The following is a 16,190-nucleotide window of genomic DNA, read 5'->3' on the forward strand; positions in this document are numbered from 1 at the left end:
GCCGCTGGCCACAGAGCCCAGGTGAACTGTGCCCCTCTATCCTAGGTGAAGTGGGCAGGGAGCCTGAACCTTGCTACCCAGATTGTGATCAGCATCCTGGCGCATGTCTCTGCCATTGTGTCGGTGATTGGGATGGCTTCTTGCCACCTTATGAACCTGTCCACCATTGTAAATAGGTACCTTGCTCCCCTTGAGATAGGTAGTGGGCCAATGATATCCAAGGGCACTTGCTCGAGTATCTTGTGTGTTGGCTGGGAAGGTTGTAGCGGTGCCCTTGCATGCCTCTGGACCTTGAATGTTTGGCAATGTGTGCACATTCTGGCCCAGTAGCTGACCGCTTGGGTAGGCCATAACACATGAAGTGATCTGCAATTAGCTGGTGGTCACTCGAATGGAAGGGTGGGCTAACCCGTGCAAAATGCCGAAGATTCAGCACCTCCAAGCGATTGGTATGATGGATCAAGGTTGTCGGGTGGAAGTGTCACACAGGAGTTTGGTACCTCTGGGCCTAATTGATATGTCCTCAAGGCAGAGTCCGGTGACTATGGATCGGTTTGCCGATAGTTAATTGTCCCCCTGGTGTGCCTCTGTTAACACCGCGTAATCCACTCCCGGAGCCCAAAGCGTTCACTGACTGGATGGACGCATGGGACAGTGTGTCATCCACCATGAGATATGCTGAGATATGCTTGATCGTGGTGATCAGACACGTTGGCGAACATGAAGGCAAGGGGCTTGTGACGTTGAAGATTGTGAACTCTCTCCCTTCCAGGAAATACCTGATGTTGAATGGCCAGATATAGGACCAGCAGCTTCTCTGTCGAATGTGCTGTACTTGATCTCTGGGGGCTGCAGGTGTTGGCTGAAGAAGGCGAGTGGCTTCCACTGTTAAAGTACACCACTGACTGCTGCTTCAGAGGTGTCTACGGTGAGGGCTGTGGGGACGTCTACGTGGGGGTGGACCAGGAGCACGGTGTTTGATAGAGCATCCATGGCCTGGTCGAAAGCCGCCATCGCTTTTTCTGTCCAACCTACCTCTTTGGTTTTGCCAGACATCAAGCCGAACGGGCCGCTGAGGGGATGAGACAGTGGTAAAAATTAACCATCCTAATGAATTCCTGCAGGCCCTTAGCTGTGTTGGGCCTGTCAAATTTACGAATGGCCTCCATTTTCCCTGGCAGGGGAACAGCTCCGTGATACCATGACGGTCGATGTGGTGTCCCAAGAAGTCAATGGTGGATAGGCCAAACTGGCACTTGGCGAGGTTGACTGCCAGGCCATAGTCACTGAGGCAGTGGCAGAGTAGGCACAGGCATGCTAGATGTTCCTGGCAGGAGCAGCTGGCTACCAGGATGTCATCCAGGTAGAGAACAGAACGTCCAAGTTCTGCCCTCCTGTGCCCATGAGGCGATGGAAGGTCCGGGCTGTGTTCTTGAGGTTGAACAACATTCTAAGGAATTTGAAAAAGCCAAACAGGGTTATGATTTGGAAAACTCATGATGGGGCAAGTTTCTTTCACAAGACATTGAAGTGACTGATCGGAGGAAATCAGTTTGTGTGTGTCCAACGACCAACAAATCTCTCTCTGAAACCAACAAGAATCTTTCTGAGCGGTAACCATTTACCTTTAAGCACCAGAGGCCTGATGAAGATTCACAAATGTTAAATTCTGTGCACAGTATAAGAATTGTCTGATACCAGTGAACTTGGGGAAGTGAGAAGTGAATGATTTGACTATTAAAGCAAAGAACTTTCCTGACCATCTACAAATTACATACACGTGCACTTAGAATTAGAAGGGGGTTAAGTTAAGTTAGTAGTAATAAGTTAAAGTTTGATCCTGTTTTTATGTTTAAAGAAAATCAAAAGCTACTTTTTTTTAAGTAGCCATTTGTCTTGGCGAATTTCTATTGCTGCTGGGTTTTGGGGTCCTCTGGGCTCGTAACATGCCAGATAATCAATATTTACAATTCTCAATTAAACAAAACAATTATATAATATAATATCACAAGAAAAAAACCCACTTTAAATCAAAAACACTACCTCTAAACAAGGTTATCTGAAAAAAGATGCATGGAAATCGAGTTACAACAACCAGGAACCAGACAGCACATCATTGGAGCAGCTTTTGGTTGTGATTATAATCCATGATTGGGCCCCACATCTTATAGAAGTTAGACTTTGCATTTTTAATAGTATATCTGATTTTTTTTCCCAAACTTAGGAAAGACATGGAGTATAAAAGAATGAGAGGGGATCTCATAGAAACATGTCAAATCTTGAAAGGTTTGACAAAGTGGAGGTAGATGTTTCCCTTGGTGGGTGAATCAAGGACAAAGGGGTCACAGTCTTAACATTTGAAGTTACCCATTTAAAAGAGAGGTTATAAAAAACTTCTTTAGTCAGAGGGTCGTGGATTTGTGGAACTCACTGACGCATACAGCAGTGGAGGTCCAATCACTGGGAGAGTTTAAGCAGATGATTGATAAGTATCTAATTGGTTGGGTCATCAGGGAATATGGAGAAAAGGCTGGCAATTGGTACTAGGCATGAGTATAGTTCATCTTAGGGTTGAGTCATGGAACAGACTCGATGGGTCAAGTGGCTTACTTCTTTTCCTTTATCCTGTGATCTTGTGATATAATTCAACCATTGAATATGAGTAGGGTGGAGTGTTGTCTTTCCATTTCATAAAAATTGCCCATCTACCTATCAGTGAGGGATAGAATTTGCTTTTGATTTGATGTCAATAAAATATTCTCTTATTGAGAAAAAAACAAATAAAGCAATTAAGGGTTTTACTCTTAAAAATCACCAGCAAGTTTGAAAGATGCTTTCCCAAAATTTTCTCAAACTAGGGCAAGCCCAGAAAGTATTAATCAATGAAGCCTCAAAAATGTTGCTTTTCTCACATAATGAATCAATATTGGAATAAAAGCGAGATAACTTAACTTGAGATATATGTTCTCCATGGACCACGTTGAATTGTTACGTGCAAAAGTATGTACCATTAATCAGATTAAAAGTAGAATCCCAAACCTCATTTGAAAGTGATAAATTTAAATCGTGTTCCTAATCATTCTCGATCTTAACAAGTGAGGCTGTTCTGAAATCCAGCAAATTGTTATAAATAATTGATATTAACCCTCTTTGAAAAGGCTGTAAGTTGAAAAGTAAATCAATGGTGGACTACGTCTTTGTCCTCTTAAATCTGGCAATGAATCAGCAAAAATCATTGCTTCACGATCATTTTCAAAAAACCAAAATTGATAGTCTCCATAAAACACCTTCAACACTGCAGGGTAGCGAAAAATAGACTTATAACCTTTACGCCACAAAACTTCTTTAACTGGATTAAATCAACGTTGATGTTGAATGACCTCTTGACTCAAATCAGGATAAAGAAAACTCTGCTATTCTGAATCAATAACGGAGTTTGTCATTGTCTCGCATTTTGCACTGCTAGTCGAAGTATTGCTTCTCTGTCCAAATAACTCAAACATCAAATTATTACTGGTCTCGGTGGTTGACCAGCTAAGGGTGTTCTTCTTAAAGCTCTATGGGCTCTTTCCCATACTAATCCCCCAGAAAAAAATTCTTGCCCTAATACTTGCGGGATCCAGTCTTTAAATAAACAAAGAGGATCTTGTCCTTCTATATCTTCTGGCAAACCAACAATTTTCACATTATTCCTTCTGCTTTGATTCTCCAAGTAGTCTATTTTCTTCTCTAGCTCCATCTCACGTTCTCCCAGTTCTATGACTGATTTTTCAACCCAACACTTTTTCTGTGTTAGAAGTCACTTGTTGTTTACAGTCCAAAAAAACAGTCTGAAATTTTTTAAATTCTTCATAAGATGCATCCACACGTGCTTTAACTGTATTTAATTCTGAACTTATACTAGCATTCATTTGAACCATTTCATTCATTAGAGATTGAATAACTGCATTTAATTGCATACACTGTAGGTCAGAAAAGCTCAGCCCTGCTCTCTCTAACATAATGGCAGAACAAGGTAACTGCAGCTCCTGCTGCAACTCAACAGAAGGCATTTTAAAAGTTTTACTGCGGGTCTGAACTCCCAGCGACGGCACCCCGACTTCCTCAGGGGGTCGCTGCTGGTCTCCCCCCGCATCTTGTTTTTTCATGAAATCACGAAGATAAGCGATTTCTTCAGATTGAAGTGCTTCCTGATGCATTTCCAACAATGGAGTCTTCCTGCGTGCTCCCTCCGTTGAAATCGAAAGGCTTTCCAAATCGGGATCCACTTCTTGGGAACTCGCACCTTCTTCCAGAGAACGGGTAATTCCAGTGCCATCCTTCACTTGGTGAGTAGTAGACATTTTTTTTCCAGCTCCCACAGCCAGTCTTTGAGGTTTGACACTGAAGAGATTAAGCCTGGGGCTGTATCAAGTTGTCTAGGCCCCAAATCTTCAGCACTTCGAAAATGTAACTTCTTCTGCTCTTGAGGTTTAATCTTTTTACATTAGTGGCCATAATAATTCCTTGATACTTTAAACTAAAATTTAAAAACTTGAAAACAAAGTTATAAAACGGGTACTTAAAAGTCTGACCAGAGAGGTCGAGATTACACGTCTAGCCTCTACGCCAATTGTTCTTGCCAATCTGCACTAATTGGCGCCTGAAAGTGAGGAAATCCAAAAGATCCAATTGCACAGTAGGGTGTGGTGGCCTAGGTTTTGGAGTTTGCTGATCAATTTTGAGTAGTTGATGGTGTTGAATGCTGAACTGTAGTTGATTAAGAACATCCTGATGTTTGCATCTTTGCTATCCAGGTGTTCCAGGGTTTGGTGCAAAGCCAGTGAAATGGCATCAGCTAAGACCTGTTGTTGTGGTAAGAAAATTGGAATAGATCCATGCCGCCACTCAAGACAGGAGCTGATATACTTCATCTCCAGACCATCAAATCACTTCATCCCTATGGTTGTGAGTGTCACTGACACCCCTGGGCACGGGTACAATTGAGGCCTGTTTGAAACAAATAAGTACCATGCTCTGCCAGAGTAAGATGTTGAAGATATCCGTGAATACAATGGCCAGTTGGTCAGCACAGGCTTTCTATGCTTGGCCTGATACCTTGTCTGGACCAGATGTTTTCCTTGGATTCACTGTCCTGAAGGTGGCCCACACTTCATCTTTGGATACTGACAGAGGATCATCAGGGGATGTGGGGATTCTTCCTTGTACTGGTGGTCAAATTGAGCATAGAAGAAATTGAGCTTAGCTAGGAGTGAAGCTTTGCTGTTCCCTATTGAGTGCAACACGAAAGTCTGCAGACACTATGATTGTAGTAAAAAGACACCAAAATGCTGGAGGAACTCAGCCTGTCTTTCAGTGTCCATGGGACACAAAGATATATTGCTGATGTTTTGGGCCTGAGCTCTTCTTCAAGGAATAAGCAAAGAATAATCAAAATGAGCAGTGGATTTAGTTTATTGTATGTTGTCTGACTTAAAATATGTTCTTAGCCATCACCGTACTTGAAGCAAACGTCTGCTTGAAACCTCACTGAAGAAGTGCACCATTTTCTACTGACTTCTGGGAACCTCTCACACATAGCCACTCAAAGTGGAGAGGGAGCATTCAAGCTGGTGATGAAAATCTTGAGTCCAGGTATCGAGAATATGTATAAATGGCAGAAAGAGTGCACAAGGTTACAAACCATCCACCCTCTTCTCTTGTTTGGCACCCCTACCCCATCTACAGTGGAGATCAGGATCTCACATTGGTCTCGCCAGTGACATCAGAATTAATGAGTGGAAGTAACCCTCAATTCCCATGAACTGCTTAAAAAGATTAGAGATGGCACAGATCTTATTCCTCTAGCCATAAGAGGGGGCTCTTACACTTCTCCTTCTTCAATTTTCAAGGTTATGAATCATTATTCATATAGATTCCAATTAGTTTTGAAACTCATTTACAATTATGGAGTATTTTGAAGCAAAAGTTGATGGCAAGAATGTTGTGATTTGAGTCTGGAGCCATTGCGAAATGCTCCTTTTCTTCATTATCTTTTACTCTGTAGAGAGGAATGTCAGTAGTTTTGATCCGCCCCTGCGCGCACACTGATGTGGACACTCCTTCAGCATTAACAATAGGATAGCAGGATTTGTGATCCACCTGGGGTACATCCATGCATAGGAAGAAAGTGTGATGGAGCAGAACAACAGAAGTCATGTCAACATGTAAGAGCAATTAATAATTGCAAATCAGGAAACAAATTCTAGAATTTTACAATGATGCAGAATGCAAAATTATGCCAGATTTGCAACAGGTTTGTTTCTGAGATTTATCCTTTTGGAGGTCTGTCATTCATTTGTTATTTTGTCATTAGTTTTTGTTATCCCAATTCCAAGCATCATGGTTAAAAGAATTGTGCGCCTCTTTCTACAGTATAACATTTCCACAGAGACCAGACTGCTGCTTTGATGTAAATGTTTTTGTGATATGTTCTGATGGGATTGATGCCTTGCCCTGTTCTTCAATCAGCTCTGAAATGAACATTTGAATTTTTCAACCATTGCAAAATGACATGAATTGTACACGTTAAAGATAAGTCTGTCATTATTTAACTGTGATTTGTCTGATTAGACAGGGGAAGGCAGATATGGCTGCAGTGTACACTGAGCGCATTGATATCGAAGGTCACCATTTTGGCCCCTGGTCAAAACAGAGGATTGAAGCCACCAAAGTATTGGATGAGACTTTAAAAGATACGAGCATGAAAATTAAGGTCAGAAAAACATGTGGCTGCTTCGTGAATGCACATCGTCTTTCTTGTGACACTCATTTTTCTTCATCAGCAGAAAGAAAGGCACAGTTTTAGACCTGCTGTGGGTAATGATGACTTTATGCAATGTTGTATATTTGAATCAAAGAAAGTTTTTTGCTTTTCAAGTGTCCACACCCATGTAGAGTACTTTGAAAATATAATGAGGGCTTCACTTGTGGCATTTCAAATCACCATCACTCATTTGATGAATGGATTTTTCCTCAATATCTCTCTACTAATTGCTTTAAACTCATTTCCTCTAGTCTAATTAATATCGCTTACTGCCATGGAAAAGTGGTTAACTTTGTTCGTCCTGTTTACTCGCCCCACCATTTTATGTACTTCAATAATATTTGTTATCAAATTTCTTGTTCCAAAGAAATTATCCAAGCTCATTTTCTTCTCATAACTACAATTGTCCAGCCTCAGCAAAATCCTCATTAAATCTCTGATACACCTTCACTAGCGCGAAGGTATTCTTTCTGAAATGCAATGATTAGAACTGTACACAGGCTTGAGTGGATTTTATGCATCATGTAATATAGGAAGAATCCTTTTTGCCTTCTGAATCACATCATCAGTTTGCCCTGCTGCTCCAAGGTATCCTTACCCTATATTTCTTAGTATCCTTTCATTTATTATGTTCTCATTTATCTCACTTATCGGGCACTAGTGGCCCGAGTACTCAAATCCATTGGCAATGTACCAGCTGGCACTAGCGCATGCGCGCAAGAAGAAACATGGCCTTACAGGCCTATGGATCCTGGGACGCTGCATGGTAAGCTCCCACTTTTCTGCCCACACCAACCACCCCATCTCTGCCCCCCCCTCGCTGTCTTTCAGCGTCCATGGGACACAAAGATATATTGCTGATGTTTTGGGAGTGAGTTTTCAAGTGGGAAATTGTGCTTCCCTCCCCTCGCCGCCCCCCCCAGTTACCCTAATTGCCCCAACTTGTTCTGGTGCCGACCCTGCTCCTATTCTTTGCTACCATGCTCATCCACTGCCCCCCACCATGCCTGCCCCCCTTACCTTTTTATTCAGACACCTGACATTTCTCCATATATTAATGTCAGTTATGCATCTTTATCTTTATAGATGTTTGACCTGCTGAGTTTCTCCAGTAAGGTGCCCGAAAATTTTATTGTTTTACTTCCTTTCCTTAACAATTCACTGTCTAACCTGTGCACCTTTAATTACTAATCTTTGTGAGTGCAATTCCTTCCCAAGCTTTACTGTTCATTTACATCTTTTACCCTGACACATAACACTGAAAGTCTGACATAAAAATTCAGCAGGTACAAAGTGAAGGGAGGTAAGTTTAGGGGGGGGGACATCAGGGGTAAGAGTTTTACACAGGGAGGTGCGGATACCTGGAATGCCTTGCCAGGGATAGTGGTTGAGGCTGAAACATTGGAGGCATGTAAGAGACAAGCACATAGATGAAAGAAAATAAATGGTTTTGAGTTAGAAAGGGTTTAGTTTTTTTTTGTAGGAATATATAGGCAGGAAAAACATCGAGGGCCAAAAGGCCTGTACTGTGGTGTATTGTTCTATGTTCTATGTCAGGTAGCATCTGAGTAGTGTGAAGAAAAAGATTAATGTGTCAGCTTAATTAAGTTTCATCAGATGATGTTAAATTTACAGTCTCAATATCTATTGCCTATTTGTAGATTAGGGTGGATAATCATTAATTATGAATCAATTTAATTGTAGAGAGCATGTAAAGGTCCTTGAGAGGATGCAAAAATGATTTACTCAAGCAATGAGAGATTTCAGCTGTAAGTTAAGACAGAAGAAACTGACGTTGTTCTCCTTTGAGGGATTGTTCAGAGGTATTTGATAGAGGTGTGCAAGATTATATTGAGCATTGGCTGGTTAGATAGAGCGATGTTGCTTCAAACACTTCAAAGATTTGAGGTGTGTTTTAAAACTTTAGCTAAAGATTTCAATAAGGTTGTGCAGGAAGTACTTTTTTAATTGGTTGTCAGGAATATACTGCCTGCAAAGGTTATGAAAACAGAATCAATCTGCACCTCCAATAGGGAATTGAATAACTAACGGAGAGAATCTGCAGTGCTTTGGGGAGAGAGAGCAGGGGAATGGGACTGATAGGATTGACAAGTTGGATCTGCCATAGACTCAGTGGGCTGAATGATCTGTTTTATAACAATTGTATAATTTTATGAGAGAATGAATGACATTAATTTTTGATTGTTAGGAAAAAGCCCAGTAGACTCCGAAAAGAAAGAAGTGATGATACAAGCCTTCGGTTAATACGGTGAGAAAATCCCATAAAGAGAGGTGGTAATTAAGAAGTCTTAGTGCCACATCGCTCTGTGGTCAGGAAAGATGTGAGGGCGGAGGTTGGGTTGAGATATGAATTGTGTTTTCAGAGCCAGCACAGAGCTGAAGGTGTGTGAGGCTGGCCCTGATTGTGGGTTCACACTGATTAACTAAATACAATGTGCTGTCAGTTTGACAGTGTCATTCAGTGTAAAGCTGGCATGTTATATTGCATCCACAGCAATTCTATTGTCAATAGTTGTATTTTATTAGACAGCAGGAGCTTAGCCATCTGATTAATATTAAGTCAGACAGTGAATGTGAGAGAATAGACAGCAAACAGTAAATCTCCTTCCCATTATTGTGAACTTACACAGATTGACACTACCCTCAGAGATGCCTGAGCAGAATGGTTTTTTTTTATGTTAACCTGCCATGCATAAAGTGTTAGTTTAGTTTGTAACATTTGGCCAATCGGAAAAATGACATCCTCAAATGGTTTTACAAACAAGTAGGAAGATTTCGGATTGAATGTGTTGGAGACAGAGAGCCAGTATATATTAGGTCAGGGCTGTACTGGATTCAGACCAGGAAATAAGTATTTGGGCTTTGACCCTGTTGGATCTTTCAGAAGAGGTTTGGTGGGAAGAATGGTAGAGCAGTTGAATTTGGAGATTATAACATGTAAATAATTTATCATTGATAAGCTTAAGATAGAACTGAAAGTGGACTACTCGTTTAATGCACAGTAGAGGTTAAAAATAGAAAATAATAAGCTCCAGACTAATGAAGACTTGCACACCGTACACTTTCTTAACCACCCGATCAACTGGCAAAGCAACCTTGAGTTATATACGGATTTAGACCGCTAGAGTGTTATGAGTCCAGAGGACCCCAAAACCCAGAAGCAATAGAAATTCACCAAGACAAATGGTTACTTAAACAAAAGTTGCTTTTAATAATCTTTAAACATGAAAACAGGATCAAACTTTAACTTATTACTATTAACTTAGCCTAACTTAACCCTCTTCTAATTCTAAGCGCACATGTATATAATGTGTATATAAGTTCAGAAAAGTTCTTTGATTCGCAGTCCAATCTCACTTCTCACTCCTCCAAGTTTACTGGTATCAGGCAATTCTTATACTGTGCACAGAATTTTAACATTTATGTATTTCACCAGGATATGGTGCTTGAAAGGTAAATGGTTACCACTCAGGAAGGTTCTTGTCGGTTTTCAGAGAAAGATTTTTTGCTCGTTGGACACCCACAACTGATCCTGACCAATCAGCCACTTTAGTGTCTTATATCTCTCTTTGGCTTGGCTTCGCGGACGAAGATTTATGGAGGGGGTAAAAAGTCCACGTCAGCTGCAGGCTCGTTTGTGGCTGACCAGTCCGATGCGGGACAGGCAGACACGATTGCAGCGGTTGCAAGGGAAAATTGGTTGGTTGGGGTTGGGTGTTGGGTTTTTCCTCCTTTGCCTTTTGTCAGTGAGGTGGGCTCTGCGGTCTTCCTCAAAGGAGGCTGCTGCCCGCCAAACTGTGAGGCGCCAAGATGCACGGTTTGAGGCGTTATCAGCCCACTGGTGGTGGTCAATGTGGCAGGCACCAAGAGATTTCTTTAGGCAGTCCTTGTACCTTTTCTTTGGTGCACCTCTGTCACGGTGGCCAGTGGAGAGCTCGCCATATAACACGATCTTGGGAAGGCGATGGTCCTCCATTTTGGAGACGTGACCCATCCAGCGCAGCTGGATCTTCAGCAGCGTGGACTCGATGCTGTCGACCTCTGCCATCTCGAGTACTTCGACGTCTTATATAACCATATAACAATTAACAGTATGGAAACAGGCCAAATTGGCCCTTCTAGTCCACACCGATTTATGTGAAATTCCACTAGTTCCACCTACCCACTCCCATGCCCATAACTCTCCAATCCCCTCACATCCACGTACTCATCTAGCCTCCTCGTAAATAACAGAATTGACCCTGCTGCAACTATTTCTTCCGGTAAATCATTCCACTTAGCCACCACTCTTGAGTGAAGAAGCACCCTCTTATATTACTCCTAAAGTTTTGCCCCCTAACCCTTAACTTATGACCCCTTGTTCCAATCTCCCCTACCCTCAGGGGAAAGGGCCTATTCACATCTACTCTATCTATTCCCTTCATAATTTTAAATACCTCTATCAAATCCCCTCTCAACCTTCTATGCTCCAACGAATAAAGTCCCAGTTACTCAATCTTTCTCCGTATTGAAGAATCTGCAAACCAAGCAACATTTTTGTAAACCTTCTTTGAACCCTCTCTACTTTATTTATATCCGTCCTATAATTTGGAGACCAGAACTGCACACAATACTCCAAACTTAGCCTCACCAATGACTTAAACAGTCTCAACATCACCTCCCAGCTCCTATATTTTATATAAATATGATTTATAAAGGCCAGCATATCAAACACCTTCTTCACCACCCTATCTACATGGGAATCTACCTTCAAGGAACGCTGAACCATTATTCCAAGATCCCTCTGTTCCTCAGCATTCCTCAATGCCCTCCTCTTCACTGCATATGTCCTATTTTGGTTATTCTTCCCAAAATGAAGCACCTATCACTTATCTACATTAAACTCCATCTGCCACCTTTCAGCCCACTTTTCCAAACAGTCCAAATCCTTCTGTAGTCCATGAAAACCCTCTTCACTATCCACAACTCCCCCTATTTTTGTATCATCCACATATTTACTCACCCAATTTATCACCCTATCATCCAAATCATTAACATAAATGACGAACAACAAAGGACTCAACACCGATCCCTGAGGCACACTGCTCATCACCTGCCTCCATCCTGACAGACAGTTGTTCCCCATGACTCTCTGATGCCTATCTTCCGGCCACTGCTCAACCCATCTGACTATCTCTATATTAATCCCTAGAGATTGAACCTTCTTCACTAACCTTCCATGTGGAACCTTATCAAAAGCCTTACTAAAATCCAAATAGACCACCTCAACTGTTCTACCTTCATCAACCTTTCTGGTCACTTCAAAAACTTCAACAAGATTCATCAAACATGACTTTCCCCTCACAAACCCATGTTGGGTGTTCCTGAACAATCCCTGCCTATCCAGATATTTATACATATTATCCCTAAGAATTCCTTGCATTTGTTTCCCTACCATCGATGTCAAACTTACTATAGTTGCTTGGTCAATAGTGGCTGAAGAAACTTGCCCCATCAGGGTTTTCCAGATGATAACCTTTTTCTTTCAGGTCTCCACAGACTTCCTTTTTGTTTCCCTTATTGCAAGTGAAACATTATACAGCCACCCCTCTCCTCTTGTATGGACCACAAGGGCTTTGACCAGGCTGAACTAAAAACTCACAACTCATCTTCAAAATGGGGTTTTTCCACCAGTTTGCCAGCTTGTCTTGTTCCAGTCCCAGCTGCTGCTGTGGAACTCAAGCACTGAATTCTTTCTTTCTTTCTCTCTCTCTCTCTCTCTCTCTTAGAGAAAACCACATGACCCACAGACTGCAGCTCCAGACCTAATCTTCTGAATTGGTTCATCTGTTGCTTTCTAAAACAATAATCCATTACTCCACAGCATGTCCAATTAACACCTACTTGTGAAGTCCTTATAGGCATTCTTCAAAGTTTTTACAAAGGCACCCGGAGCCTGGACTGTCTGGCTTGAGAAGAGATCTGGCATATTAAATGAGGTCTATTTTGAGATGTCTGTATGTGACCTACACTAAAAAAACTTGTCACGATTTATCTCCTTTAAAACATATCTATATACAATATAAAATATAACATAATCCGTCACAGGCAAACCTTTAATTTTGTATTGTATAGTTTATAAAGCTCTCTGTTGAGGCAGTGTCTATTAAACAGTCTGTCAGATGTCCGTTCACCCTCACCTCCATCGTCGAGTTACTCAGCTGGTGGGGTTTCACTTGGTCGAGGTTGACTGATGCCAGCACTCCAGAGGTTACATCGCTCCCCCTGCTGCCTTCGTCTTGATCTAAAGGCCGGGGAGGTAACGTCGACCACAAGGAGCAGCAAAATGGCTGCCATTCCCGCCATTGCTTCTCTTCTGTTAGTGATTCCCGCCACGAGGTGCAGCAAAATGGCGGCGGCAAGAGCATGGAGAGGTGTGGTCCCACATTTCCAGCCTTGGGCACGGGGTGTACGACTGTTCAGGGGCTGCGCCTGCAATAGTCTTCCTGGGGTTCCCCTTTGCCTGATGGGCTTTTGCCTAATGTCCCCTCTTACTGCACCCTGAGCAGGTGGAGTCTGCAAAAGTAGCTCTCCCGGTCGTGTTTGGCCACAGTGGTCAGTACCTGGGGCAGGTGTGCACTGCAGGCCAGGCTTTCTGAGAAACCTCACCATTTTCATTAGTGAGGTTGGGCCTGATGAAGGATTTCGCTAGATCGAGGGTACTGGCAAGGTCCTTCTTCCCCAACTCCAATAGTTGCTGCCGCACAAACCTCAATTTCACTCCTGCCATGAGTGTATCCCGGACTTGTTCTTTTTCCCTCACCTGGGCTGAGACTGCCTCGTAGTGGCACTTTCTCGTCAGCGTCCATAGTTGCCCAGCGGTTCACTCGGCCATTGCCGACGTTGTGAGAATTGATGTCTCACCAACACGTTGTTCTGGGGCCTCAAGTAGTGGGCCTTCAGGCCTTCAATGGCTCTCTCATATGTCGCACAGTCCCTGATAACCTTGTATCCCTTGGGGCTGACTTGAGAGAGGAGGGCCAATCTCCGGAGGCCATCAAAATGGAAGACCTTTTGGGTGGCCGCTATGCAGGACTGGAAGCACTCCAACCAGTAGGTGAATTCCTCCAGGGTCTCTTGGGACAGTGGGTCGACCTGAAGTATGCCAGGATTGAAGAGGGTTTCCATCTCATCTTCAAAAGCAAGCTAATAAAATTGTAACGTGATTGATAGAACTCGAAGATTTGTGAGGAGCACGAACAAGCTTTTATTAACTTACAACTAACAGCTGGTATTTACAGAGGTCTTTAGGTAAATCTGAGGTAAGGCGGGAAAACTGGGTTTATATCGGGACCAATGGTGGTGGAGCCAAAAGGAGGGGTTTGCCGTCTAATCCACACACAGTTCACTGCATGCATGGAATGGTTTTTCCTCATCATGCTCAATTCCCTTGCTCTTTATTTTTTTTTAAATAACTGTGATCTCGAATTCTTGATCCCAGCACAGAAGTATCAGCCTCCCAATATCCAATCAATCCAGTTCCCTCAGAGGTTTATATACAGTACCTCTAGCATGTCTCTCCTCTTCTCCAAAGGAAACAGTCTCAACCTCCCTAATCTATCCTCGTAAATGTAGCCATTCATTTTGAGATAATTATGGACAAGGTTAGGTCTAGTCCCTGGGTTGAGACTCTAAATTGGAGAAAGGCCAATTTTGAGGGAATGAGAAAGAATCTGCTGAGTGTGGATTGGGTAAGGTTGTTTTCTGGCAAAGATGGGAGGCTACAAAGGAGGAATTTTGAGAATTTAGAGCTTGTATGCTCCCATCAGAATTAAAGGCAAAATTAACAGCCCTTGGTTTTCGAGGGATATTAACAAACTGGTTAAAAAGAAGGAGGATGTATACAGCAGATATAAGCAACAAGGAGCAAATGAAGTAATTGATGAGAATAAAAAATGCAAGAAAAATCTTCCAAAGGAAATCTTAAAGGCTAAACGAAGACATAAGATTGCTTTGGCAATAAGGTGAGGGAAATTTCTCAGGGTTTCTAGAGGTATATTAAGAGCAAAAGGAACGTAAAGGACAAAATTGGTCCTTTTGAAAAATATAGTGATCAGCTATGAATGGAGCCAGAAGAGATAGGGAGATCTTAAATAGATCTTTTACATCTGTATTTACTCAGATTTATACAGAGTCTATAGAAGTGAAGCAAATAGGCAGTGAGGTCATGGACCCTATACAGTAAAAGAGGAGGGGGTGCTTGCTGATTTGAGTACATTAAGGCTGGATAAAACCCCAGGGCTCGACAGGATATTCCCTCGGACCTGGTGAGAGGCGAGTGTAGAAATTACAGGGGCCCCAACAGAGATAATTTAAAAAGTCCTTTGCCACCAGTCAGGGAACCTTATATTGTTCTGTTGTATAAAGAGTAATCTGAGAAATTATAAACTGCTGAGCCTGATGTTAGCAGTTAGTAAGTTATTGCAAGGTTTTCTAAGAGATTGGATAAGTGTGAGGTTATTCACTTTGGAAGGAAAAATGGAAGATCAGGTTTTTACTTCATTGACAAGCAACTGCAGCATGCTGCGGTGCAGAAGGTCTTGGTACTGCTGGTACATGAATCGCAAAAGGATTGTTTGGAGGTATAGCAGGCTATCAGAAGGCCGAATGCAATGTTGGCTTCATTGCTAGCGGGACTGAGTTTAGGAGCAGGGAGGTTACGCTCCAACTGTACAGGGTACTGGTGAGGTGCATTTGGAGTATTGCATGCATTTCTGATGCGCAACTGCCATTTCGGGCTTGAGCCCTTCATCAAAGTATCTTGAAGGGCTCAAGCCTGAAACATCGGTTCTGTATCTTTGCCTTTGCTACGTAAAGGACCCTGTTTGACCTGCTGAGCTTCTCCAGCATTTTGTGCTTTTACTTCATGCATGTTGTCTTCAGAATTTTGTGATTTACTGCATGCAGTTCTGGTCTCCTAACCTGAGGAAGGATATACTGGCCTTGGAGGCAGTGCAGGTGAGGTTCACTAGATTGTTTCCAGAGATGAGTGGGTTAGCTTATGAAGAGTGATTGAATCGCATGGGACTGTACTCGCTGGAATTTAGAAAAATAAGAGGGAATCTTATAGAAACATAAAATGATGAAAGGCAAAGATAAGATTGAGGTCGGTAAGTTGTTTCCATTGTTGGGGAGACGAGAAGTAGGGGGCATAGCCTCAAGGTTCAGGGTAGTAGATTTAGGATGGAGATGAGGAGTAACTGCTTTTCCCAGAGAGTGGTGAATCTATAGAATTCTCTGCCCATGGAAGCAGTAGAGGCTACCTCAGTAAACATATGATTGGATAGATTTTTGCATAGTAGGGGATGTGGGAAAAAGGAAGGTA

At 42.4% G+C, this 16,190-nt stretch overlaps 1 protein-coding gene across 2 annotated transcripts in view; it reads left to right on the forward strand.

The window, feature by feature from the left end:
• Positions 1-16,190, forward strand: part of enpp6 (ectonucleotide pyrophosphatase/phosphodiesterase 6) — a 93,770-nt gene that overhangs the window by 56,844 nt on the left and 20,736 nt on the right. For both annotated transcript variants that reach the window (XM_069940287.1, XM_069940297.1), the window contains one exon: positions 6,613-6,754. In XM_069940287.1, the coding sequence (XP_069796388.1) occupies positions 6,613-6,754 (142 nt within the window). The remainder of the gene's footprint in view (positions 1-6,612; positions 6,755-16,190) is intronic.

Source organism: Narcine bancroftii, chromosome 1 (genome assembly GCF_036971445.1).
Source record: "Narcine bancroftii isolate sNarBan1 chromosome 1, sNarBan1.hap1, whole genome shotgun sequence".
In the NCBI taxonomy this organism is placed as follows: Eukaryota; Metazoa; Chordata; class Chondrichthyes; order Torpediniformes; family Narcinidae; genus Narcine; species Narcine bancroftii.